The sequence below is a fragment of the Microcebus murinus genome, chromosome 30, assembly GCF_040939455.1.
Source record: "Microcebus murinus isolate Inina chromosome 30, M.murinus_Inina_mat1.0, whole genome shotgun sequence".
Lineage (NCBI taxonomy): Eukaryota > Metazoa > Chordata > Mammalia > Primates > Cheirogaleidae > Microcebus > Microcebus murinus.
Window position 1 is genome coordinate 456,381 of NC_134133.1, and position 26,163 is coordinate 482,543.

General features: G+C 49.9%; 1 protein-coding gene and 1 long non-coding RNA gene across 3 annotated transcripts in view; one reads left to right on the plus strand and one right to left on the minus strand.

Moving 5' to 3' along the window:
- Positions 1-26,163, minus strand: part of LOC142865607 (uncharacterized) — a 311,557-nt gene that overhangs the window by 127,687 nt on the left and 157,707 nt on the right. The gene's annotated exons all lie outside the window — the stretch shown is intronic.
- Positions 1-26,163, plus strand: part of FRMD4B (FERM domain containing 4B) — a 112,497-nt gene that overhangs the window by 64,062 nt on the left and 22,272 nt on the right. For both annotated transcript variants that reach the window (XM_075998830.1, XM_075998831.1), the window contains exons 8-14: positions 3,844-3,927; positions 6,598-6,663; positions 9,545-9,602; positions 11,733-11,819; positions 22,352-22,428; positions 25,175-25,313; positions 25,919-26,060. In XM_075998830.1, the coding sequence (XP_075854945.1) occupies positions 3,844-3,927; positions 6,598-6,663; positions 9,545-9,602; positions 11,733-11,819; positions 22,352-22,428; positions 25,175-25,313; positions 25,919-26,060 (653 nt within the window). The remainder of the gene's footprint in view (positions 1-3,843; positions 3,928-6,597; positions 6,664-9,544; positions 9,603-11,732; positions 11,820-22,351; positions 22,429-25,174; positions 25,314-25,918; positions 26,061-26,163) is intronic.

A 26,163-nucleotide genomic window follows, 5' to 3' on the forward strand; every position in this document is an offset into this window, starting at 1 on the left:
TAGCAGAGAGGACACGGTGCTTCCCGAACGCAAGCTACCTGGGGCGACAGGCACGCGCCACCACGCCCGGCTAATTTTTTCTATATGTTTTTAGTTGTCCAGCTAATTTCTATTTTTTTAGTAGAGACCTCCAACTCCTGGGCTCAAGCGATCCTCCTGCCTCAGCCTCCCGAGTAGCTGGGACTACGGTGCACCCAGCTAATTTTTTTCTGTTTTCAGTAAGAGACTGGGGTCTCGCTCTTGCTCAGGCTGGTCTTGAACTCCTGAGCTCAAAACATCCACCAGCCTCGGCCTCCCAGAGTGCTGGGATGACAGGCATGGGCCACCGCGCCCGGCCCCAAGTTTGCCGTTTGAAGAGCTTAGTTTATTTCTTTGCGAAGCGTCTACAGACAGTTCCCCCTGGTCATTATGCTTAGCGTGCGCCTTTTTACCCACCTTTGCTTGGGGTTTCGGGTAAGGAAGAGCTTTGGCACTGAGAAGGAGAGTGAAGTTTGGGGCTTGGGCTTTTTGTTTCTGGTTTTTTTTTTTTTTTTTTTTTTTTAACCTAGAAACCTAGGGATGCCCCCACAGCAAACAGACAACAAGGGACTCCATTGTCCCTAGGATGTGCCTGCCAGCAATCTGCTAGCTGCCTGCACCCCACCCCACGCCAGCCTGCCGTGGCAGGTGGCGGATTTTTGCAGTGAGCTCCCAGTTTGCCACGAGCAGGTGCACACAGTTGCTGGGGGTGGCTTCTTCCACACGCGTGCTGTGGCATGCACATACGGTGGCCTTGGTTTTGCCAGCCACGTGGCTTTCTCAAAACTGAATGGGGCCGGCACATTCCAACACGGCTTTTTTTTTTTTTTTTTTTAGACAGAGTCTCGCTTTCTTGCCCAGGCTAGAGTGAGTGCCCTGGCGTCAGCCTCGCTCACAGCAACCTCAAACTCCTGGGCTCAAGCGATCCTCCTGCCTCAGCCTCCCGAGTAGCTGGGACTACAGGCATGCGCCACCATGCCCAGCTAATTTTTTTCTGTGTATTTTTAGTTGTCCAGCTAATTTCTTTGTATTTATAGTAGAGACGGGGGTCTCGCTCTTGCTCAGGCTGGTCTCCAACTCCTGACCTCGAGCGATCCTCCCGCCTCGGCCTCCCAGAGTGCCTGGATGACAGGCGTGAGCCACCGCGCCCGGCCCTGCCTCTGATTTTTATGAAAAGAGGAATTGGCTACAGTTGTGATCTCCATCACACAAACCTGTACCCTAATGATACTTCAAGTAGGTGATGTCCCTTTCTGCATGGTGCACACCGTCCCCCCGCCATGTCCCCGCGTCCGATCAGAGCTGGACTCGCCAGCTTTTAACTCGCTTCGCCAGCTGGTTTGCTAGTGCCCGTCCCGCTTGGCTCCCGTTAGACACCTGCGTCGGAGATCTCTAATGTTTGTATTATGAGTGACAGGGCAGAAAAATCCCTCAGTCTAAAAGACACACTAAAAACTGTTAGGGTATGGCCGGGCGCGGCGGCTCACCTGTCATCCCGGCACTCTGGGAGGCCGAGGCGGGAGGATCGCTTGAGGTCAGGAGTTTGAGACCAGCCTGAGCAAGAGCCAGACCCCCGTCTCTGCTATAAATAGAAAGAAATTAATTGGCCAACTAAAAAAAAATATAGAGAGAGAGAAAAAATTAGCCAGGCATGGTGGCGCATGCCTGTAGGCCCAGCTACTCGGGAGGCTGAGGCAGGAGGATCGCTTGAGCCCAGGAGTTGAAGGTTGCTGTGAGCGAGGCTGACGCCACGGCACTCTAGCCCGGGCAATAGAGTGAGGCTCTGTCTCAAAATAAATAAATAGAAAAGGGAAAAAATAAAAAAATAAATAGAATAAATAGAAAATAATAATAATAATAATATCATAATAATTATAATAATATAACAATAATAATATAATATATATTATAATTATATTATATTATATAATAATATAATATAATAATATAATAATAATAAAAATAAATAGAAAAGGAAAAAAAGAAAAAGCAAAGTGCTATGAAGGACAGAGCACAAGAGACTATTACGAAAAATATGGCCGGGCGCGGTGGCTCACGCCTGTAATCCTAGCTCTCTGGGAGGCCGAGGCGGGCGGATCGCTCGAGGTCGGGAGTTCGAAACCAGCCTGAGCAAGAGTGAGACCCCGTCTCTACTATAAATAGAAAGAAACTAATTGGCCAACTAATATACATAGAAAAAATTAGCCGGGCATGGTGGCGCATGCCTGTAGTCCCAGCTACTCGGGAGGCTGAGGCAGGAGGATCGCTTGAGCCCAGGAGTGTGAGGTTGCTGTGAGCGAGGCTGACGCCACGGCACTCACTCTGGCCTGGGCAACAAAGCAAGACTCTGTCTCAAAAAAAAAAAAAAAAAAGAGACTATTACGAAAAATAAATATTAACACCGGGAGTTGACAGTTGACCTTTAACATCAATAAATCGGATTGTGGTGTATTTTGATGTTCAGGAAGCCCAAACCGGTTTCCCAGGGTTGTCGGTGTGGGCAGGCCCCGCCGCTCAGACTGCACATGAGCAGAGAGATCCACTCCCTTCTGCAAGAGTAGGAGCCAAGTGACTTTTTATTTCCTGTAGCGATTGAGAAAACGAGATCTTTCACCTGTAGGGAAGGGCCACAGCCCTGGTCTCGAAACGCAGTGTTGACAGGCGCAAACCGCAGGGTGTCCGAGCGCGGCGACACTCGCTGTCATCGTCTGTCCTTCCTTTCTTTTCTTTCTTTTTTTGTTGAGACAGAGTCTCACTCTGTTGCTCGCTCACAGCAGCCTCCAACTCCTGGGCTCAAGCGATCCTCCTGCCTCAGCCTCCCGAGTAGCTGGGACTACAGGCACGCGCCACCACGCCCGGCTCACTTTTTCTATATATATATTAGTTGGCTAATTAATTTCTTTCTACTCATAGTAGAGACAGGGGTCTCGCTCTTGCTCAGGCTGGTCTCGAACCCCTGACCTCGAGCGATCCTCCCGCCTCGGCCTCCCAGAGTGCTGGGATCACAGGCGTGAGCCACCGCGCCCGGCCCATGTGGATTTTTTTATTTCAGTGATTCTGTCGTGAACACTTGGTGACAGGGGAATGGCTTCGTGACGACCGGGGTTGGTTCCGACTCGGTGATTGTCACGGGGCCACTACGGGCAGCCAGGAGGGCGCGGTAGCAATGTGGAGACAGTAGATAATGGGAAGAATGTTGCATAAAAATGCAATATGAAGGCCGGGCGCGGTGGCTCACGCCTGTAATCCTAGCACTCTGGGAGGCCGAGGCGGGAGGATTGCTCAAGGTCAGGAGTTTGAAACCAGCCTGAGCAAGAGTGAGACCCCGTCTCTACCAAAAATAGAAATAAATTAATTGACCAACTAAAAATATATATACAAAAAATTAGCCGGGCGTGGTGGCGCATGCCTGGAGTCCCAGCTACTCGGGAGGCCGAGGCGGGAGGATCGCTGAGCCCCGGAGATTGAGGTTGCTGTGAGCGAGGCTGACGCCACGGCACTCACTCTAGCCTGGGCAACAAAGTGAGACTCTGTCTCAAAAAAAAAAAAAAATGTAATATGAAAATGCCCAATTGCTGTCACCATTGTGAACTAAAATAGATGCAGAAAAATCCTGCAAGCCTCAAAATGCTGCCGCAGGACTTGGGCGTCCCGCCGGGGCTGTTTGCAGTTAGCCCGGTGACAGCGCGTGCGTGGACCGCGACGTTTCCACAGAGCGCAGCTGGCCGTGAATTGTCACTTTGCGGGTCTCACCCATTCGCCAACCAGCTGGGATAACTTTGTGAGTGACAGTGCCTGACGTTCCCTTACTATGTTTCTTTGCAGTGATGAAAATGCCAGGAAACACTTAAAGACCCTGCCAGCCTTTCCGACCAAAACCCTGCAGGAGCACCCCTCCCTGGCATTCTGGTAAGTCGAGTCAGGAGAGCAGACGGGCCCGCTGTCCGAGCCTCCACCTGCGAGCTGCACGCTTTTCAGGAAATTCAAAGAAATATCAGGGCCGGGCTCGGTGGCTCACGCCTGCAATCCTAGCAATTTGGGAGGCCGAGGCGGGAGGATTGATTGCTCAAGGTCAGGAGTTGGAGACCAGCCCCGAGCAAGACCGAGACCCCCGTCTCTACCATAAATAGAAAGAAATTAGCTGGACAACTAAAAATATAGAGAGAAAAAATGAGCCGGGCATGGTGGTGGCTCATGCCTGTAGTCCCAGCTACTCGGGAGGCTGAGGCAGGAGGATCGCTTGAGCCCAGGAGTTGGAGGTTGCTGTGAGCGAGGCTGACGCCACGGGACTCACTCTAGCCCGGGCGACAGAGTGAGACTCTGTCTCCAAAAAAAAAAAAAAAAAAAAAGAAATATAAGTGAGAACGATATCAAATTATCCATAAAATGTATCAAAGTAACCGCAGGTGGACCTCGAATTGTTCAGCGAGTGGAAGGATCTGGTCGCAGCTTGGCCGGGGATCATTGTCCCAAGACAGGTGTTGCTGTCATTTGCAAAGAGAGGCCGGGAGCTGTTTCTTTTAAGTGCACAGAATATCTGTGGTGTGTGCTTTTAGGTGAACATTGGTATGCTTTTAGGTGGATTCGGCATGCGTGCAGTCACTGTACAGTGTGGCCTCGATCTAGCAGAATGCAACATGCGTGTTATAAAACACAGATTTCTTTGGTCAGAGGTTTCCCGAGCAGCCCGAGATTCCCGCTACGGCCAGACATATTGTGTATTTCGAGTTGGCTTCGTTGCTTGTATTTTAACAAGTCCATGGCATCCGTTTTCCACCCCGTCTTGTTTTCTAGATAATTACTTTTTTTTTCCCCCTGAAACTACTTGTGTTCTCATTCAACATATCATTCTCCTTGGTTTCAGTCTCTTAATCATGAAGACAGTTTTGTTTTGTTTTTTTTTTCCCCAGTAAACAACTACAAAATAAAGATTACAGAATAAATACTCAACATGGATAACTTTTTTTTTTGTTGTTTAACCCCCTTCAAAGAAGAATCGACATTGCTAGTTTTAATACGTATGAAAGTTGGAATATATTTCCCAAATATAGAGTGAATACTAAGGCTCCATTATATCCTGGTTCTGGAAACTTCTGGACAATTCATAGGCAAGTGATAGTTCCTTAAAAAAACAAAAAACAAAAAAAAGGCCGATTACCAAGGATGATTGTTATACAGAGATAAAAATATTGACTCTTCTGGGTTGTAGTTGAGATGTGATTTAGAAGAACTAGTCTGTCCAAAAGTAGGGTAAGACAGTCGAATGGGGTCATAGGTTGCCTGACCTCGGCCGAGTTCTCTTCTTTCTAGCCAGTAAGGTTTTTTTTTGGTGTTTTTTTTTTTTTTTTTTTGAGACAGAGTCTCGCTTTGTTGCCCAGGCTAGAGTGAGTGCCGTGGCGTCAGCCTCGCTCACAGCAACCTCCAACTCCTGGGCTCAAGCTATCCTCCTGCCTCAGCCTCCCGAGTAGCTGGGACTACAGGCATGCACCACCACGCCCGGCTAATTTTTTCTATATATATCAGTTGGCCAATTAATTTCTTTCTATTTATAGTAGAGATGGGGTCTCGCTGTTGCTCAGGCTGGTCTCGAACTCCTGACCTCAAGCGATCCTCCCGCCTCGGCCTCCCAGAGAGCTAGGATGACAGGCGTGAGCCACCGCGCCCGGCCTTAGCCAGTAAGTTTTATTACCCTGGGGCAGTAATGAAGGGTTTTCTCCTAAGGCGGCGTGCATACAAGTGGCGACAGAGTGTTTCAGGGGGCATGCAGGCTCAGAAGCAGTTTTAAATCTTTCTGAATAATTCAAGGGGGAAAAATCTTCCATGCCTCCCAGTTGCTGATCTCCCAGCTTGTAATCAAAGAAAAGGTAGGCCCTGTCTCCAAATGTCCTCAACAGCGTTTCGCAACTAAAACGTAATGTCCTCTTCTTGCATCTATCCTATTCCATCTAATTATGGCAAAAGATGATTTTGCATCGGAGAAGCTGACAATCACTTCTTTTTCTAGCAAATCGTGTGTTTAAAATATTAGCACACTCTATAAACAGATGGAATATAAATTAAAGATCATAATGGGCCGGGCGCGGTGGCTCACGCCTGCAATCCTAGCTCTCTGGGAGGCCGAGGCGGGAGGATCGCTCGAGGTCAGGAGTTCGAGACCAGCCTGAGCAAGAGCGAGACCCCGTCTCTGCTATAAATAGAAAGAAATTAATTGGCCAACTAATATATATAGAAAAAATTAGCCGGGCATGGTGGTGGCGCATGCCTGTAGTCCCAGCTACTTGGGAGGCTGAGGCAGGAGGATCGCTCGAGCCCAGGAGTCTGAGGTTGCTGTGAGCGAGGCTGACGCCACAGCACTCACTCTAGCCTGGGCGACAAAGCGAGACTCTGTCTCAAAAAAAAAAAAATCATACTGGAGGCGGTCAGATGTCCAAAGGGGGTTGCAGACACAGAAGTGAGGCGGGCCCTTCTCTTCCCACCGAGCTGCAGACGCTGAGTCCAGCAGCCGCCTGACAATCTGGGCCGGAAGCTGCGCCTCCGACAACCGTGCACGGCCCTGTTTTTCATCTCCTTGTCTTGCAGTGAGGACAGGGTGATCGAGCACTATCTGAAAATCAGAGGTCTGACTCGGGGCCAAGCCGTGGTTCAGTGAGTATCTTGCTTTCCTCTTGCGTGGACAGGTCTCTAAAGTCATTTCAAACGGTTTCTGTCGTGTGGTTTTCGCGTGCACACTCCTTACCTGGCGAGGGACGTCTCACCGCGGGTCAGAAAACGTCTGGGGCCATCCCATGCCTCGGGGCCAGCGGCTCAGCTGCATGTCAGGGTCAGGCGGGCAACAGAAAAATGAGAACTGCAGGCCAGGTGTGGGGCAATAGGGCAGGGTGGGGACTGCGGTGAAGCGAAGGGCTTTTCGTTCTGGGTAGAGGTGGGGCACTCAGCTTCAGAGTGCGGGCCATGATGATATTGCTAGATCCTCTATTTTCCAAGAGAAGCCGGGAATTCAGACTTTTTTTTTTTTTTTTTTAAATCCTGGTTTTTAGATATCGGAAAGTTAATTTTTAAGAGAATGTTAATGCAGCGTGAGCCAGATAAAGCCTATCTGGACGCCAGGCTTGGTGGCCTCGTTTGTGCGTCTGCTCTGGGCAGGGCACAGGGCGTCTGGGGTTAAATTATCTGTGTCGTCATGCCACCGAGAACAAACCTGGGTGACGTAGTTGTGCATTTTTTTTTTTTTTTTTGAGATAGAGTCTCACTCTGTTGCCCAGGCTAGAGTGAGTGCCGTGGCGTCAGCCTCGCTCACAGCAACCTCCAACTCCTGGGCTCAAGCGATCCTCCTGCCTCAGCCTCCCGAGTAGCTGGGACTACAGGCATGCGCCACCACGCCCGGCTGATTTTTATATTATATATATTAGTTGGCCAATTAATTTCTTTCTATTTTTTATGGTAGAGACGGGGTCTCGCTCAGGCTGGTTTCGAACTCCTGACCTCGAGCGATCCGCCCGCCTCGGCCTCCCAGAGTGCTGGGATGACAGGCGTGGGCCGCCGCGCCCGGCTACTTGTGCATTTTTATGACTTAGACTAGACTAAGTCTAAAGTAAGACTTAGACTTACCATTTTACTTGCAGCGTTCAACTTCTAAAATTATAAAAAAAAAAACCCAGTTAGTTCTAAGCGTGTTACTGCTGCAGTAGCTGCAGAATGACTTTTATGGCCATAGAAGTTCTGGAAAGCCCTGCCGAGTGCAGCACAGAGCATCTGAGAACTAAAACGAGGACTTGGAGATGGCTAAACTCAAGTGTGTGTGGCTTCCTTGCACTCCTACTTCTTTGCTCTAATCTCGTTTTTCCTGACACGCCTCCTGTGGTCTTCAAGGCAGAAATCAGAAGTTAGCCGTGCTAAGGTCGAATCCTTGACGTTTTTAACGAACTGTGCCTGTGATCCAAGGCAGAGGCAGAAGGATCACTTGAGGCCGGGAGTTCAAGACCAGCCTGGGCAACATAGCAAGACCCTCTCCCTACAGCAAAAAATTTTTTTAAAAAATTAGCCAGGTGTGGTGGTGCGTTGCCTGTAGTCCCAGCTGCTCAGAAGGCTGAGCTGGGAGAATTGTTTGAGCCCAGGAGTTTGAGGTCACAGGGAGCCATGATTAGGCCACTGCACTCTAGCCTGGTTGACAGAGAGACCCTGTCCCTAAGAAAAAAGAAAGGCCAGGTCGGCCGGGCGCAGTGGTTCACACCTATAATCCTAGCTTTCTGGAAGGCCGAGGCGGGCGGATTGCTCGAGGTCAGGAGTTCAAAACCAGCCTGAGTGAGACCCTGTCTCTACTATAAATAGAAAGAAATTAATTGGCCAACTAACATATATATACATATAAAAAATTAGCCGGGCATGGTGGCGCATGCCTGTAGTCCCAGCTACTCGGGAGGCTGAGGCAGGAGGATCGCTTGAGCCCAGGAGTGTGAGGTTGCTGTGAGCGAGGCTGACGCCACGGCACTCACTCTAGCCTGGGCAACAAAGCGAGACTCTGTCTCAAAAAAGAAAAGAAAAAAAAAAAAAAAAGAAAGGCCAGGTGCTGTGGCTCATGCCTGCCATCCTAGCACTCTGGGAGGCCGAGGCAGGAGGGTCGCTTGAGTTCAGACCAGCCTGAGCAAGAGCGAGACCCCGTCTCTACTATAAATAGAAAGAAATTAATTGGCCAACTAAAAATATATAGAAAAAATTAGCCGGGCATGGTGGTGCATGCCTGTAGTCCAAGCTACTGGGGAGGCTGAGGCAGGAGGATCGCTGGAGCCCAGGAGTTGGAGGTTGCTGTGAGCGAGGCTGACGCCACGGCACTCACTCTAGCCTCAGCAACAGAGTGACTCAAAAAAAAAAGAAAGAAAAACAGAAAGAAAGACAGAAAGACAGAAAGACAGAAAGAAAGAAAGAAAAGAAAAGAAAAGAAAAGAAAAGAAAAGAAAAGAAAAGAAAAGAAAAGAAAAGAAAAGAAAAGAGCAAATGGTGGCATCATTGCTTTAATTTTTATTTTAGGGGTGACATTTTTGAAGTCAGGTTTACATACCATAAAATTCATCCCTTTGAAATACCTTTTTCTAAGAGTTTTTGACAGATGTTTACAGTTTTGTTACCTGTCCCACAAGCACTATTTGGAACAGTTTTTTAATATACTTTATTATGGGCAATGACCCAAAAGTTGGTTCTTATTGCTTGCAGCGTGAGGTGCTTACTATAAAAACTATTTGCAATTTGAGCCTATAATATAATCCATTTTGAAGCCATTAAAGTCTTCACGTGCAGAAAATAACATTTCCTATAGCATTTTGAAATTGAGGTTCTATTAGCAACCTCCTAACATTCGGATAAAGGTAAAATATATTAATTCCTCAGAATGGTTTGTTCTATTTCTACTTGAGTCAAAGATATCAGTCATAGCTATAATGGGGAAAAGTAGAAACAAATTGAGTTTTTTAAATCGCTTTGCCCAAAAGGGTTCTATTTTAATGAGATTATGATATATATCCATCTCCCATAGGTATATGAAAATAGTAGAAGCTCTGCCGACGTATGGAGTCCACTATTTTGCAGTGAAGGTAAATACTTTTACATGAATAAGTTTTCGTCATGCCCATATATTCCACAAGAGTTACCCCATGACACCAACTTCCCCAAGTCACATAAATCGATACCCATATATGTAAAATGGTCTCTAGAAATTGCAGAATAGGATTGCAGAATCCTATTTAGAATAGGATTGATTTTTTTTAATACATAAAAGCCCAATTATATCTCGTCATTCTTAGCAAATTATGAAGCACGTTATTTTTGCAAAATACTTGTCAACACTCCAGTGTTTTCCCAAGACCTCTCATAATCCTAAAATATTCAGATCATTCTCTCTTTTTTTTTTTTAATTTTTCTTTTGTTTGTTTTTTACCTGAAACAATCATTCTCTTTTCATACACCTCCTTTTGCTGATTTTTCTCTTTTTTCCAGTCAAACTTTCTGCCACTTCCAGGCTATTGTCTGGCCGGGCGTCTGTAGGAGACACATACAGTCCCCGGTGTTATTTTATGACAGCTTCGTAAAATGCTGAGATCTTTGCAGGGTTTGCAACCCCACTTTTCAGTCGGTGTGTTTTCCTGTTTACGTAGTATTTTCAGCAATTTATAAGCAGGGGGGAGTTTGACAAAGAAATATCTTGAGATGATGGGAGGGGATGAAAGCATAGTGTTAGGAAGGGGGTCGTGTTTGCAAGAGGAATGATTTTATAATTGACCTGTTGTTCTCCAGCGACTTTTCACGTTAAAACAGTGCTTAAGTTACATCTCTGTGCAGCTCGAAACGGTGGAGAGTCAGACAACAAACACTTGCGTGTTGGCAATGCCCCGCAGTGACACGCTGTGTACCAATCTAACTTTAATTTCTGCCTGCCTATGGTTTGCCTGATTCTGGTTTGCCTATGCATGTGTGCAAACCGTCCTTGGCTTTGGCAAGACCTAAAAGATAAATTTATGCAAACACTCTATTGCTCCCCTCCCCATGTCTGCCTCCAAACACCCTGTCACCGAATTGCACGGTTTCTCCAAAAGGGCTTTTTGATATTCCTGCGTTGCATCGTTAATTGTTTTAGACACATTAGGGTTTGGAGCTACTTTTCTCATCTCTGTAATTCTTTGGAAACTTCCCCAGCCTTTTATAGCTGGTTTACTAATTGAGAGAACAAAGAGCCTTTTTTTTTTTTTTTTTTTTTTTTTTTAACTAATGGATAACTGGCTTTTACTGGATTAATTCTGAGTTGAATTACTTACACCTTATTTCTTCTCTCCAACTGTTCAATCACAACAGTAATGCTCCGTTCTCTTTGATGGCATTAACAGTATTTTTGTGTTTCGACTTCTAGATCTTACTTGAAGAAACCCTAAGGAGGCATTTTAATAACAAACTGGATTCTTTTTTTTTTTTCTTTTTTAAGGTAGATGCTATCATTTTTTTTTTTTTTTTTTTACAGTTTTGTTTTGTTTTTTTATTTCGGCATATTATGGGGGTACAGATTTTAAGGTTTCAATAAATGCCCTTAGGCCGGGCGCGGTGGCTCACGCCTGTCATCCCAGCACTCTGGGAGGCCGAGCCGGGCGGATTGCTCAAGATCAGGAGTTCGAAACCAGCCCGGGCAAGAGCGAGACCCCCGTCTCTACTATAAATAAAAAAGAAATTAATTGGCCAACTAATATACATAGAAAAAATTAGCCGGGCATGGTGGCGCATGCCTGTAGTCCCAGCTACTCGGGAGGAGGCTGAGGCAGGAGGATCGCTTGAGCCCAGGAGTTGGAGGTTGCTGTGAGCGAGGCTGACGCCACGGCACTCACTCCAGCCTGGGCGACAGAGTGAGACTCTGTCTCAAAAAAAAAGCAAATAAATAAATAAATAAATGCCCTTAACAAGCTGGATTATTATATGATATATATTAATATATATTATATTATTACATATTATATTATATAAATTATTACATATTATATTATTTATATAATATAATGTGTTCTATATATTATATATATAGAACATATTATATTATATTCTTTATTATAGTGTTTTATTTACCGTGACAGCTTTATTTGACTCGTTGGTACTTGTTAAGCGACGAAATGGGTGGGCGTCAGTTCACGTCTAGAAGGCTTTTAACACTTGGCTCTCGTTTCTGGGGCTGTTCCACCCTCCAGGACAAGCAGGGGCTTCCTTGGTGGCTCGGGATCAGCTACAAAGGCATCGGCCAGTATGATTTGCAGGACAAGGTGAAGCCGCGCAAAGTAAGTGCCAGTCATTTCCGACTCTTGGGAGCCCCCTGCGCTGCTGTGGGGTCGGCCGCGCCCCGTGGGGACGCTGAGCAGCCCTGGGCAAGGGCCTTGGTCGGGAGGGCCTGGGTTCAAGGGGGACCCTGGGTAAATGTAAAATGTTTCTTTGTGGCTCATTTATGCATCATTTGCACAATTCCACGGCTAGCCCTCTCTCCTACGGTGGCAGCCAAAGTTATGCGCTAAGCTTAACGGTAAGGATGTTGATCGCATCAAGCACATGCCGTTAGTTTGTATTTTAAGTTAGTATGGACAGGATGATGCCATTTGTTGTACGCATTTTATTTTATTTTATTTTATTTTATTTTATTTTATTTTATTTTATTTATTTTTTTGGAGAGACAGAGTCTCACTCTGTTGCCCAGGCTAGAGTGAGTGCCGTGGCGTCAGCCTCGCTCACAGCAACCTCAAACTCCTGGGCTCAAGCGATCCTCCTGCCTCAGCCTCCTCCCGAGTAGCTGGGACTACAGGCATGCGCCACCACGCCCGGCTAATTTTTTTTTTTTGTATATATATGTTAGTTGGCCAATTAATTTCTTTCTATTTATAGGAGAGACGGGGGTCTCGCTCTTGCTCAGGCTGGTTTCGAACTCCTGAACTCAAATGATCCGCCCGCCTCGGCCTCCCAGAGTGCTGGGATTACAGGCATGAGCCACCGCGCCCGGCCTGTTGTACGCATTTTATATATGCATGTGTACCGATATGCATTTGAATTGGCTAGATATACATGTAGGTGAATTATGAGCATATAAGTCAAAATTGTTGGCGCTAGTTACCTCAGTGGTACAGTTATGAGTAATCTTTCTTTCTACTACTGCTGCTATTTCCTTTTTCATAATTTTATTTATTTTTTTAAGACAGAGCCTTGCCCTGTTGCCCAGGTAGAGTGCGGTGGTATCATAGCTCACTGCAGCCTCCAACTCCTGGGCTCGAGCGATCCTCCTGCCTCGGCCTCCCGAGTAGCTGGGACTACAGGCATGCACCACCATGCCCGGCTAGTCCTTTTATGTATACATATATTTTTTAGTTGTCCAGCTAATTTCTTACTATTTTCTTAGTAGAGATGGGGTCTTTCCCGAGTGGTAGCTGGGACTACAGGCGTGCGCCACCACGCCCAGCTAATTTTTTCTCTATATATTTTTAGTTGTTTGGCTCATTTCCTTCTATTTTTTTTAGTAGAGACGGGGTCTTGCTCTTGCTCAGGCTGGCCTCGAACTCCTGAGCTCAAACGATCCATCCTCCCTCCTCGGCCTCCCAGAGTGCTGGGATTTCAGGCGTGAGCCACCGCGTCTGGTCCATTTTGTCACCTGTTAAATGCAAATAATCCTGTCTGCTCTGTCTACACGACAGACAGATCGTTGTGAGGACCCAGTGAATCAGTGAGTTCTTTCACTGGGTAGGTGTATTCCTCTCTGCGTCATGCTCTGATGTTCAGAAGACGCGCTGGGTGGCACGGTACTTCTCTTCCTCTCCCGTGGTTAGTCCCGGTGACAATTTGAAGCAGGTCTTCTAAGGCAGGGAACGTCCAGAAAAGTGGTTGCGTGTTGGCGCAGAAAGTGGAAAGAGGGTCCAAGGCGAAACCATTCATGAAGTTACACGGAGTCAGATTGCAATTGAGGCTGGACACTGTCGTCTCTGGGTGGACAGCCACGGGCAGAGCCGGGACTCAGGGTGCTTGTACCAAAAGGAAGCAGGAAAAATAGATCGGGAGGGAGATAAGTAGTTTCTGTCCCACCGTGTTTCTTTCCTTTGAAATCTTTTACAGGGAGGTTGATGAGAGACAAGCAAAGCCAAGAAACAAAGACAATGACACATCTCGCATTGTCTTGTGGGAACAAATAACGGGAAAGGGGGAGGGGGCATCTGGTGTGATCGGGGAACGGTGACATTTGAGCTGAGACCTGAAGTGGGAAAAGCTCATAAGGAACAGGGTGGGCCGGGCGCGGTGGCTCACGCCTGTCATCCTAACACTCTGGGAGGCCGAGGCGGGAGGATCGCTCGAGGTCAGGAGTTCGAGACCAGCCTGAGCAAGAGCAAGATCCTGTCCCTACTATAAATAGAAATTAGCTGAACAACTAAAAATATATGGAAATGTTAGCCGGGCGTGGTGGCACATGCCTGTAGTCCCAGCTACTCGGGAGGCTGAGGCAGGAGGATCGCTTGAGCCCAGGAGTCGGAGGTTGCTGTGAGCTAGGCTGACGCCACGGCACTCACTCTAGCCTGGGCAACAGAGTGAGACTCTGTCTCCTAAAAATAAACAAACCAACAACAAAAAAAAAGACAACAAATGCCCGGATCACACCCTTCCCGGGGGAGATGGGCAGCGTGGGGTGCTGCAGTAAAAGGAGGGGCTTTGGGGTCTGGCCGCACCCCTGCAGGGAGTCCCAGAGCTGTCCCAGTTTAGATGTTGTGACCTTGGTCAGTTGGCTTAGAGCTTTCTGAGCCTCAGTTGTCTCTTTTGCCCAAGGAGGCTAAAGGTGGCACCGTCCCATCCGGTGTTGGGGAGGTTGCAGGCAGCATCTCAGTGCGGCAGCTGTTGGTGTTAGCTGTGCACACCTGTCCTATGACTGTCCCCTCTACCACGCTGTACCGTCCCTGAGAGCAGGGACTTGGTCTCTCAGTCCCATGAACGTTTGATGATCGGAAAGATGGCTGGCTGGAAAAAAGGTAGATCAGTTGGGCTTTATAAAATCCCATGATCCGGCCGGGCGTGGTGGCTCACGCCTGTAATCCCGGCACTCTGGGAGGCCGAGGCGGGCGGATTGCTGGAGGTCAGGAGTTCGAAACCAGCCTGAGCAAGAGCGAGACCCCATCTCTACTATAAATAGAAAGAAATTAATTGGCCAACTGATATATATAGAAAAAATTAGCCGGGCATGGTGGCACATGCCTGTAGTCCCAGCTACTCGGGAGGCTGAGGCAGGAGGATTGCTTGAGCCCAGGAGTCTGAGGTTGCTGTGAGCGAGGCTGACCCCACGGCACTCACTCTAGCCTGGGCAACAGAGCGAGACTCTGTCTCAAAAAAAAATCCCATGATCCTGCAAAATCCTATGTTTGTGCTACTCCAGAAGGTACTACCAGTATAATTCATTAAGTGTAACCTTTTAAAAATGAAAAAAGAGGCCGGGCGCGGTGGCTCACGCCTGCAAATCCTAGCACTCTGGGAGACCGAGGCAGGTGGATCGTTTGAGCTCAGGAGTTCGAGACCAGCCTGAGCAAGAGCGAGATCCTGTCCCTACTATAAATAGAAATTAGCTGAACAACTAAAAATATATGGAAATGTTAGCCGGGCATATGGTGGCACATACCCGTAGTCCCAGCTTCTCGGGAGGCTGAGGCAGGAGGATCGCTTGAGCCCAGGAGTTGGAGGTTGCTGTGAGCGAGGCTGACGCCACGGCACTCACTCTAGCCTGGGCAACAGAGTGAGACTCTGTCTCAAGGAAAAAAAAAAAATAGACTAAAAAAATAGAAAGAAATTAGCGGGACAACTAAATATACATAGAAAAAATGAGCCGGGCGTGGTGGCGCATGCCTGTAGTCCCAGCTACTCGGGAGGCTGAGGCAGGAGGATGGCTTAAGCCCAGGAGTTTGAGGCTGCTGTGAGCGAGGCTGACGTCCCAGGACTCTATCCGGGGTGACACAGCGAGACTCTGTCTCAAAATAACAGAACAGGAGTACGTCAGCAACACAGTAATGTCTGCTTTGCTCCAGGTGGTGGCAGGGGCAGCCCCGGGTGAGTGAGTCACTGCCGTGTGACCTCACGCTGGGCTGTGACTCTCCCCAGGGTAGTCACTTCCAGGGGAGTTTGCCGCTGAATGATTAACCCAGACTGCGAGCGCGGTGGAGAAGCCGGGCGTGTGCAGGTGCCGTCCAGGTGTGGCGCCGCACCTGTAGGGGGGCCTCCTTTCAGTTCAGGGAGGCGGAAAAGGCCAGTTGGGTTCTTTCCTGGCCTCCCCCCGCCACCGTGCCTCGCCCCGGCCTGTCCCCGGCCCTCGCTGCCCCTGCGCCACCCAGGGCCTGGCAGCAGACCTGCCACCTGCACCTGCGCCCCCCAGGGCCCCCCAGCACACCTGCCACCTGCACCTGCGCCACCCAGGGCCCCCCAGCAGACCTGCCACCTGCCCCTGCGCCCCCCAGAGCCCCCCAGCAGACCTGCCACCTGCACCTGCGCCACCCAGGGTCCCCCAGCAGACCTGCCACCTGCCCCTGCGCCACCCAGGGCCCCCCAGCAGACCTGCCACCTGCACCTGCACCACTCAGGGCCCCCCAGCAGACCTGCCACCTGCACCTGCACCACCCAGGACCCCCCAGCAGACCTGTCACCTGCCCCTGCACCACCCAGGACCCCCCAGCAGACCTGCCACCTGTACCTGCACCATCCAGGGCCCCCCAGCAGACCTGCCACCTGCACCTGCACCACCCAGGACCCCCCAGCAGACCTGCCACCTGTACCTGCACCACTCAGGACCCCCCAGCAGACCTGCCACCTGCCCCTGCACCACCCAGGACCCCCCAGCAGACCCGCCACCTGCACCTGCACCACCCAGGACCCCCCAGCAGACCTGCCACCTGCACCTGCACCACCCAGGACCCCCCAGCAGACCTGCCACCTGCACCTGCACCACCCAGGGCCCCCAACAGACCCACCACCTGCACCTGCACCACCCAGGACCCCCCAGCAGACCTGCCACCTGCACCTGCACCACCCAGGGCCCCCAACAGACCCACCACCTGCACCTGCACCACCCAGGGCCCCTCAGCACACCTGCCACCCTGGGGCGGCTCAGGAGCCCCAGTGACACCCAGCAGACACAGCGGCAGGTTTCACAGGCCCCAAACTCACAGCCGCAAGCCCGAGCGACACAGGCGCGTCAGCGGGGCGACGGGCTGTTCCTCTCCGCCCGCGGGGACGCGGAGCTGGTGGCCGGCAGTGTCGGGACGAGGAGCTGGTGGCCGGCAGCGTCTGCTCCGTTCGTTCCCGCTGCCGGGCGGCCGCCTCTCCCGCCCCACGGGGTGCCAGAGGTTTGGCTCCCAGTCCTCCCCGGCGAGTCCAGCCGGCTTCGTGCGACAAACCGGGCGTTTAGTCCTGAGCCAGGCGCTGGGCCGGCGTCCCTGAACCCTTCCGACGACGTTCCGAGGCAGGCATCGTGTTGGGCCCATTTTACAGGTTGGGGAAACTGAGGCTTAGGTGTAAGCTAAGCAACTTACCGAACGTGCCGGGGTGCAAGCCGCGGCTTTCCGACTGGGGTCAGTGGGTGCATGTCGCCCCCACAAGGGAGAGGACTTGTCCCTTATTTTAAGACCGACTAGAACAGGACCTGGAGCATAGAAGGTGCTCGAGAAATACCTGCCGATCGAGAGGGAGTGAATAAGCAGTCAGCCCTGTCTCCTAGAATCCCTCTGCTCTTCCGTGCAGTCTTCCCTGGCTGAGCTTCGACTGCAGCCTCAGATGTTTGGGGACCGTCGTAATAATGGGGTGCAGACGAGGAAGAGGTGCGGCCTCCTAGTTCTCTCAGTCCATAAAAACGGGTGCAGTCTAACCAAATACTGACCGCAGATCTCGACAGGAGGGCTTGGGTGTCCAACACGTTCGCTAAAGAGTAACCATGTGTGTGGCCAATCGTTCTAGAACTTCCTTTCCATCTGAAGGTGAAGGGAATTTCTTCTGATTACGGTAGTTTATACAAGTTCGCTCTCAAATTAAAATTTAATTCCCCTGGTGGTTTTCTGGATCAGTTTTAAAATTTTTGAGACTTTGTTTTTCAAGACAGGGTGGTTTGTGACCTTAAGATATTATTTTCTTTCTATTGTAATTTTGTAATTATCTTCTTTGGTAATGCTGTGGGTGTTGCTCGTCTTTTTATTTTTATTTTTATTTATTTATTTTTTTTAAGACTGAGTCTCACTCTGTTGCCCAGGCTAGAGTGAGTGCCGTGGCGTCAGCCTCGCTCACAGCGACCTCAGACTCCTGGGTTCAAACGATCCTCCTGCCTTGGCCTCCCGAGTGGTAGCTGGGACTACAGGCATGCGCCACCACGCCCGGCTAATTTTTTCTACTTTTAGTTGTTTGGCTAATTTCTTTCTATTTTTTTAGTAGAGACGGGGTCTCGCTCTTGCTCAGGCTGGTCTCAAACTCCTGAGCTCGAACGATCCTCCCACCTCGGCCTCCCAGAGTGCCGGGATGACAGGCGTGAGTGCCCCGCCCATCTTTTTATTTTTTTATTTTTTTTATCCATCTATTTACTTTTGCAGTCTCACAGTAATCCCGGGTATTATTCATCTGTCACTATTCACTTCCTCCTTCTGATGACAAAGGGCACAACTGATCAACTACGGAATGGAGAGTAGAAAGAAAACCCGGATGACCTGATTTATGGTTTTGTTTTCGCCTTTCCACTATTTCCCTTTCATCCTAGCTAGGATGAAAGAAAAATAGTGGTCATTAGCAAATAGTGGTCAGAGGGAAATAGGATCATTAGCATATCCCTACGACAGCACGGTTTCAAGCTCATAGCTTCTACTCAGTACCATAATAAACAATAAATACTAATTAATGACTATTATTATTATACTCGTATAGTGATCACCTTAGAAAATATTCCAGTTCTATACTCTTAACTCTTGTGCTGCAAGGCAAATAAAGCTCTTCTTTTTCTTTCTTTCCTTTTTTTTTTTTTTTTTTTTTTTTTTTGAGACAGAGTCTCGCTTTGTTGCCCAGGCTAGAGTGAGTGCCATGGCGTCAGCCTCGCTCACAGCAACCTCAAACTCCTGGGCTCGAGTGATCCTTCTGCCTCAGCCTCCCGGGTAGCTGGGACTACAGGCATGCGCCACCATGCCCGGCTAATTTTTTTAATATATATATCAGTTGGCCAATTAATTTCTTTCTATTTATAGTAGAGACGGGGTCTCGCTCTTGCTCAGGCTGGTTTTGAACTCCTGACCTTGAGCAATCCGCCCGCCTCGGCCTCCCAAGAGCTAGGATTACAGGCGTGAGCCACAGCGCCCGGCCCTTTCTTTCCTTTTTTGTTTTTTTTTTTTCCATTAGTCTCCAAGAGTGGGAATTTTGGCTTGGGCAAAATACTTTTGCCTGGTTTTCTGTCTTAATGTGGAAATGACAAGTGTGCACGCATACACATGCGTGTGCAACGTGTATAATAGTTCTCTGCTGTAAGACACCGTTCCCTGTGGTGGTCCCAGCCCTACGTGGGCACCAGTATTCCCCAAGTAATGCAAATTCGACTCACACTTTGCTTCCTTCTTCTGCCTTCCTTTGAAGCTTGGTCTCTTTCCTCAAATGCAGAATGTTTTTTTTTTTTGCAGCCCCGCACCTTCCGGGTGATTTAGGGCGTTCCTTATTCTGTGGGCAACAGGCTGTTTCTTCAGTGCAGGGGCCCCAGCGAGGTTGGCCTAGGGGATATTCCTTCAATCCGTTTGCCCTTCTCTTTCCACTGGTCCGAAATCCCCGTGTGATTTTTTTGGCAAGGAGGGGCCTCTTATCCTTTAAGGAAAACACTGGCAAAAGGGAAGAGAAGTAACATTGGTCGGTGGCCCTGCACGGAGCTTCCTGGTGGCCCTCTGAGACCAACAACACAAAAATAAAAAGCTCCATTAGAAGAAACGGCGTCAGAGATCGCAAAAGAAAAACTGGCTCCTATCCACCTAGATCAGGCGCCTCTAGAAATCAGCAGTGTTTTTTTCCTGGCGACATCAAGCTTGATGGGAATGAGAAGTGACGATATTAATACCGTGAAGTGTCTAAGATAAGGATCTCCCAAGCGGTCAGAAAGGGGGAAAATCCCAGTGTTGTATGAGATGGGCCAGCTTGCATTCATGTTACATGAACTTTCATTCTGAGGGCTGCAGAAGAGCACTGGGACTACGACAACAGTTTGCAAAGCCACTTGAACTGATGCCAGTAATATTTTGGCATATTTACTTCATCTTATTATTAAGAGGAAACGCCACCAGGGATGTGGAAGTTTCCGCACCGCTTCACCCCTACCCCCTGCCGGCCCCAACAGCCCCGCTGGGAATGGGTCTGGGGCCTTCCAGTATGTTCCAGTCCGTTCCAGTCCGTTCCGGTCCGCTTTGACCCTGTGGCAGGTGCCTGGGTGGAATCAACATTTTGCACAAACTTTTAAGATTTCAGGCGGGCAGATGGTGCTGCTTTTGCAGACTTAGAACCCTCGCCTTCTTTTGCAGACCTCAGCTCCCCTCTGATTGTGTCCAGTTCCCCGAGCTGAATCCCTTCCCCTCCTGAGCCGGGGCTGGGCGGAGCGTGTTTGCTCCCAGCCAGGGATGGAATCCGGAGCGCCGCCGGGGCTTTGCATTTGTCGGTGATAAGACGGGGGAGGTGGCTGCGGCTTTCAGAGATCCCATGGCAAGTCCGGCCCGGGTTTTTATGTGTGTGGGAATGGGCGCAAAGGAAAACAGGGCTGAGCCACACCGCGGGGCCCTTCCTGCAAAACCTGTTCCCGGCCGGCCTGGCAGAAATGTCTCCCTAAAACAGCCTGGGGTGCAATTCCTGCTGCCGGGCTTCAAAGCAACTGAGCTTGGCTTTGGCCGGTCTGTTGGCCACATGCAACCCCCACCCCCTGGTGCTCGGGAAGGTGTCCCTTCTGGGAAAACCTCCCCGGGACTTTGCCCTCCTCTCCCCAGGGGGGGCAGGAGTGCAGCTGGGGGGTGTCTCTCGGCCAGCCGGGTGCTGATGTCAGTGGCGTGTCAGCGTGGGAGGCTCGGTTTGTGAAACTGAGTCACGCCCAAGTGTCTTAGGAAACCGGGCCCAGCACACACCGCCGAGCTGAGCTGCCGTCCGGGACTGGGGAGGGAGGAAGAACCCCGAGGTGTCCCCAAGACCCTCCACCCCCCAGGTCTCTGTCCCATGTTTGGATCCTCTGGATTTAAAGAAATGAAAGCCTCGAGTTTCTGGACGTTTTAAGAGATCGGTACGTAGCTCTTCCTCCTCTTACTAGCTCCTCTTTGCACCCGGGCGCGCACGCGGCTGCAGTCACAGCCGCCTGCGAGTGTAGACCACGAGTGTAGACCGCGAGCGCCGTGTTCTTAAGCGGTGTGCTCGGCTTTGCTGGGCTCTGGTGGGGCCCGGGGACCCAGTCTGAACACGCCTTGTCCCACGCACGGCTCCTTTCGTCCCTTTCCGGGTTTGCGGCAAGTCCCGGGTCCTGCACTCCAGGAAATGCTTTTGCCGGTAGGTAGGGCCTTGCAGAGAAGCGCTGGGTGTTTAGACCATTTAAAAAAAAAAAATGCTCTTTTTTTTTTAAGAGCATTTCTGTGGAACTAGCTTAAAAATCCAGCCAGGGTCTGAGAATGGGACGAAGTCGCCGCCTGTTGTTTCCCTAATGGAGGTGAGGGGCAGAGAAGGGGAATTAGACCGTGAAGTCGGGGTTGGTGGCAAGGCACCCTCAGGGCTGCGGATGAGCTGCTTTTTTTTAATCAGATTATTTCGAGGCTGAGCCCGGCACCTGGGCCTTAGTGGCGAGTGTCTAGACGTCGCGATCCCTGAGCCAGACCCGGGGTTCCAGCTCAGAACCCAACAGGAAGCCCCGGCAGCCCCCTCCACCCCGCCCGGCCCCCCACTCCTGGTGCCGGGTTCCTTGTGGCATTTAGGGGACCCGTCTCGCAGGCAGGAAACTGCTCACCCCGCCCCCCCGGGGTCCCCTTTTCACTTTCGCCTTGCCTTCTTTTGGGACTCGGTCTCTGGTCTTGGGGACAAGTCCCTTTGAGTGTCTTCCCGCTTAAATCTGAAAACGCGTCTTGGAGCGGGGGGCCGTGCCCGAGCCTACCGGCGTCTACGCGGGTCTCCTTGCGGGGCAGTTGGGTCAGAGGAAAACCAGCTTATCCGTCGCGTTTTCCTGTTCCAGGAAGACTTGTCGACAAGGTGTGCAGGGTGACAGGGAAAGGTCGCCGGCAGAGGAAGGCATTCAGTGGTTTCGGGTCGCAGTCGGTTTGTGACAAGACCGAGTCACATATTCATGCCTCGTGTCCTCAGTGTACCTACCTTCTTGGGGACTTACAGTCGTTGGATTATTATTATTTTTTTTTTTTTTTTTGAGACAGAGTCTCGCTCTGTTGCCCAGGCTAGAGTGAGTGCCGTGGCGTCAGCCTCGCTCACAGCAACCTCAGACTCCTGGGCTCAAGCGATCCTCCTGCCTCAGCCTCCCGAGTAGCTGGGACGACAGGCACGCGCCACCACGCCCGGCTCATTTTATATATACATATATTAGTTGGCCAATTAATTTCTCTCTATTTATAGTAGAGACAGGGTCTCGCTCCTGCTCAGGCTGGTCTCGAACTCCTGACCTCGAGCAATCCTCCCGCCTCGGCCCCCCAGAGTGCTGGGGTGACAGGCATGAGCCCCCGCGCCCGGCCCCCGGTCGTTTGATTATTAAGCCGCCTTGTAGACTCAGCGAAAATAAAACAGTAACCAACGCTGCGTGCTTTTTTTTTTTTCTGTCTTCTTCATCTTTTAGTTATTCCAGTGGAAACAGCTGGAGAACTTGTATTTCCGAGAGAAGAAATTTGCCGTCGAAGTCCATGATCCGCAAAGGTGAGGGCCCCGGACTTTTCTGTCTGTCTGCTCCGGGTCGCCACACACATGACGCTGCCACACACCTTTGTGCACACGCTTCTGTGTGCACGTTTATGTTTGCACTGCGCTTGGGTGTGTGTTATATACACACACACGTAGGAGCAGAACTGCTGGGTCAAGCGGAGTACATCTGTCTTTAACCCTTGGAGGATCTGTCAGGCTGTTCCCCAAAGTGGGGCACCGTTGCACGTCCGTCCAACGAGTCTTGGGTTCCAATTTCTCCGGACCCTGGCTCGTGCTTGCTGTTTTTAGTTGTGTGTGCACCGTGCAGACGACACCCGGGTGGGTGTGAATCGGTGTCTTTTTGTGGCTCTGATTTGCATTTCCTTTGTGACCGACGACACAGAGCATGTTTTTCACGGTCTTATGGGCCATTTGTATATCTTCGTTTGAGAGATGTCTATGCAGATCCAAATTTTGTCATTTTGGTGTTCCCGGTTATTTAAAAAAAAAAAAAAGAAAGAAAGAAAAACAAGAATACCTTGTCAGGTTATCAACAGGAATTGAAGTCAGGATATAGGTTCTCTCTAAGCTTTTAAGAGAAATTCCTGGCCGGGCGCGGTGGCTCACGCCTGTCATCCCGGCACTCTGGGAGGCCAAGACGGGAGGATCGCTAGAGGTCAGGAGTTCGAGACCAGCCTGAGCAAGAGCGAGACCTGCCGCTACTATAAATAGAAAGAAATTAATTGGCCAACTATTATATATATAGAAAAAATTAGCCGGGCATGGTAGTGGCGCATGCCTGTCATCCCAGCTACTTAGGAGGCTGAGGCAGGAGGATCGCTTGAGGCCAGGAGTTGGAGGTTGCTGTGAGCGAGGCTGACGTCACAGCACTCACTCTAGCCTGGGCAACAGAGTGAGACTCTGTCTCAAAAAAGAAAAAAAGGCCGGGCGTGGTGGCTCACGCCTGTAATCCTAGCACTTTGGGAGGCCAAGGCGGGCGGATTGCTCAAGGTCAGGAGTTCGAAACCAGCCTGAGCGAGACCCCGCCTCTACCAAAAATAGAAATAAATTAATTGACCAACTAAAAATATATATACAAAAAATTAGCCGGGCATGGTGGCGCATGCCTGTAGTCCCAGCTACTCGGGAGGCTGAGGCAGGAGGATTGCTAAGCCCCGGAGATTGAGGTTGCTGTGAGCCAGGCTGACGGCACTCACTCTAGCCTGGGCAACAAAGTGAGACTCTGTTTCAAAAAAATAAATAAATAAATAAATAAATAAAAAATAAAATAAAAATAAAAATAAAAGAAAAAAGAAAAAAAAAGAGAGAGAGAGAGAAATTCTTCATCTGTCCTTAGTGGGTGCTCTTCAGTCCCAAGATTAACGTTTAGACGTGTTTGGGGGTCAGAGGTCAGGGGGACGGGAGGAAATAGCTGTGACAAAAAGATGACCCAAACGATAAGCCAAATTCCTGCAAAGAACGTCAGTCATCACACACACAGCCTCCCTCGCGGTCTCTTTGCGTCCCACACCCCTTGCTCTCTCATCTGGGGTCCAAACAGCGCCCTGACCGGGTCCCGAACTTGCATGCTTCAGCCACTGTTATCATGTGCATCTTCAGATAGTGCCACAGCTGTGTAGACTCTAGACGTTCTGTCCACCTTGAGGTGGGTGTTGATCCCACAGGTCTTGGTTGCTATGTCTTTAAAATAGAATCACATTTATTCCTTACCACTCCTGGTGGTCACACACCCTCATAGTTTCTCCCTAAATGTTTTCGTGCAGCCTCTAGTTTGACGGATTCCTTATCAGCTTTTTTTTTTTTTTCTCTTTTTTTTTTGAGACAGAGTCTCACTGTGTCGCCCAGGCTAGAGTGAGTGCCGTGGCCTCAGCCTCGCTCACAGCAACCTCAAAACTCCTGGGCTCGGCCGGGCGCTGTGGCTCACGCCTGTAATCCTAGCTCTTGGGAGGCCGAGGCGGGCGGATTGCTCAAGGTCAGGAGTTCAAAACCAGCCTGAGCAAGAGCGAGACCCCGTCTCTACTATAAATAGAAAGAAATTAATTGGCCAACTGATATATATATAAAAAAAATTAGCCGGGCCTGGTGGCGCATGCCTGTAGTCCCAGCTACCCGGGAGGCTGAGGCAGAAGGATCGCTGGAGCCCAGGAGTTTGAGGTTGCTGTGAGCTAGGCTGACGCCACGGCACTCACTCTAGCCTGGACAACAAAGTGAGACTCTGTCTCAAAAAAAAAAAAAATAAAAAAAAAAATAAAAAAAAAAAAAACTCCTGGGCTCAAGCGATCCTCCTGCCTCAGCCTCCTCCAGAGTAGCTGGGGTGCTACAGGCACGCGCCACCACGCCCGGCTCATTTTTTTCTGTATGTTTTTAGGTGGCCAGTTAATTTTCTTTCTCTTTTTTAGTAGAGGCGGGGGGTCCTCGCTCTTGCTCAGGCTGGTCTCGAACTCGTGACCTTGAGCAATCCTCCCGCCTCGGCCTCCCAAAGTGCTTATGAGCTTTTGAGAGTGTGCTCACGTGTATTTAAATGTGCTAGCTCACACAGAAGGGGGTGGCTTGGGTCTGATGGGTTTTGTTGTAAAAGGAGGACATCAGGGACTTGGCCCGCACTGGCACGAGAGTTTGTGCAGCAGAGAGACATGCAAGAGGAGGGTACTTTGTCACAACGCTTGGTGCAGTTTTGCAGTTTTGCCTCGTGCTTGGCCGGGGGGGGGGGATCATCCGAGTTTTTTCCTTAACCTTTCAGGATTTCGGTGTCGAGAAGAACCTTTGGGCAAAGTGGCCTCTTCGTGCAAACGTGGTATGCAAACTCCTCCCTCATCAAGTCCATCTGGGTCATGGCGATTAGCCAGCATCAGTTCTACTTGGACCGGAAGCAGAGCAAGGTGAGCACCGGCAGCATTTCCGTAGGGGCAGAGCCTCGACCGCGTCCCGCTTTCTGCTCAGAAGAGAAGCTTTCTCAGAAAAGATGCATTCTCTGAGGCTTTTTTTTTTTTTTTTTGAGACAGAGTCTCGCTTTGTTGCCCAGGCTAGAGTGAGTGCCGTGGCGTCAGCCTCGCTCACAGCAACCTCAACCTCCTGGGCTCAAGCGATCCTCCTGCCTCAGCCTCCTCCCGAGTAGCTGGGACTACAGGCATGCGCCACCACCATGCCCGGCTAATTTTTTCTATATATATTAGTTAGCCAATTAATTTATTTCTGTTTATAGTAGAGACGGGGTCTCGCTCTTGCTCAGGCTGGTCTCCAACTCCTGACCTCGAGCGATCCTCCCGCCTCGGCCTCCCAGAGTGCCGGGATGACAGGCGTGAGCCACCGCGCCCGGCCTTGTGTCACCTTTATATGTAAAAATTCTGAAAGGAAAAGAAAAAGGAGGCAATGAAAATTCTTAAATTTGCCCTCTGGTGACATTTTTACCGTATGGGGATTTGTTTCATTAATTTGAAACGTGCTTAGCTGAGTTGTTTCTGTCTCGATGTTGTGTGTCTCTTAGGCAAAGATTCCTTCAGCCCGGAGTTTAGACGACATTGCAATGGACTTGACGGAGACAGGGACACAGAGGGTCTCCAAACTCGTGGCACTAGAGGCAAAAAGTCAGTTCATCATGGCAAGCAATGGCAGTTTAAACTCCTCAGGTAACGTGTGGGGCCCAGAGAAGGTGCCGGCCACCTTTATGTTGTTCATTGTTTGGGGGGGGGGTGTCATAAGTCAATTTTTTTTTTTTTTGAGACAGAGTCT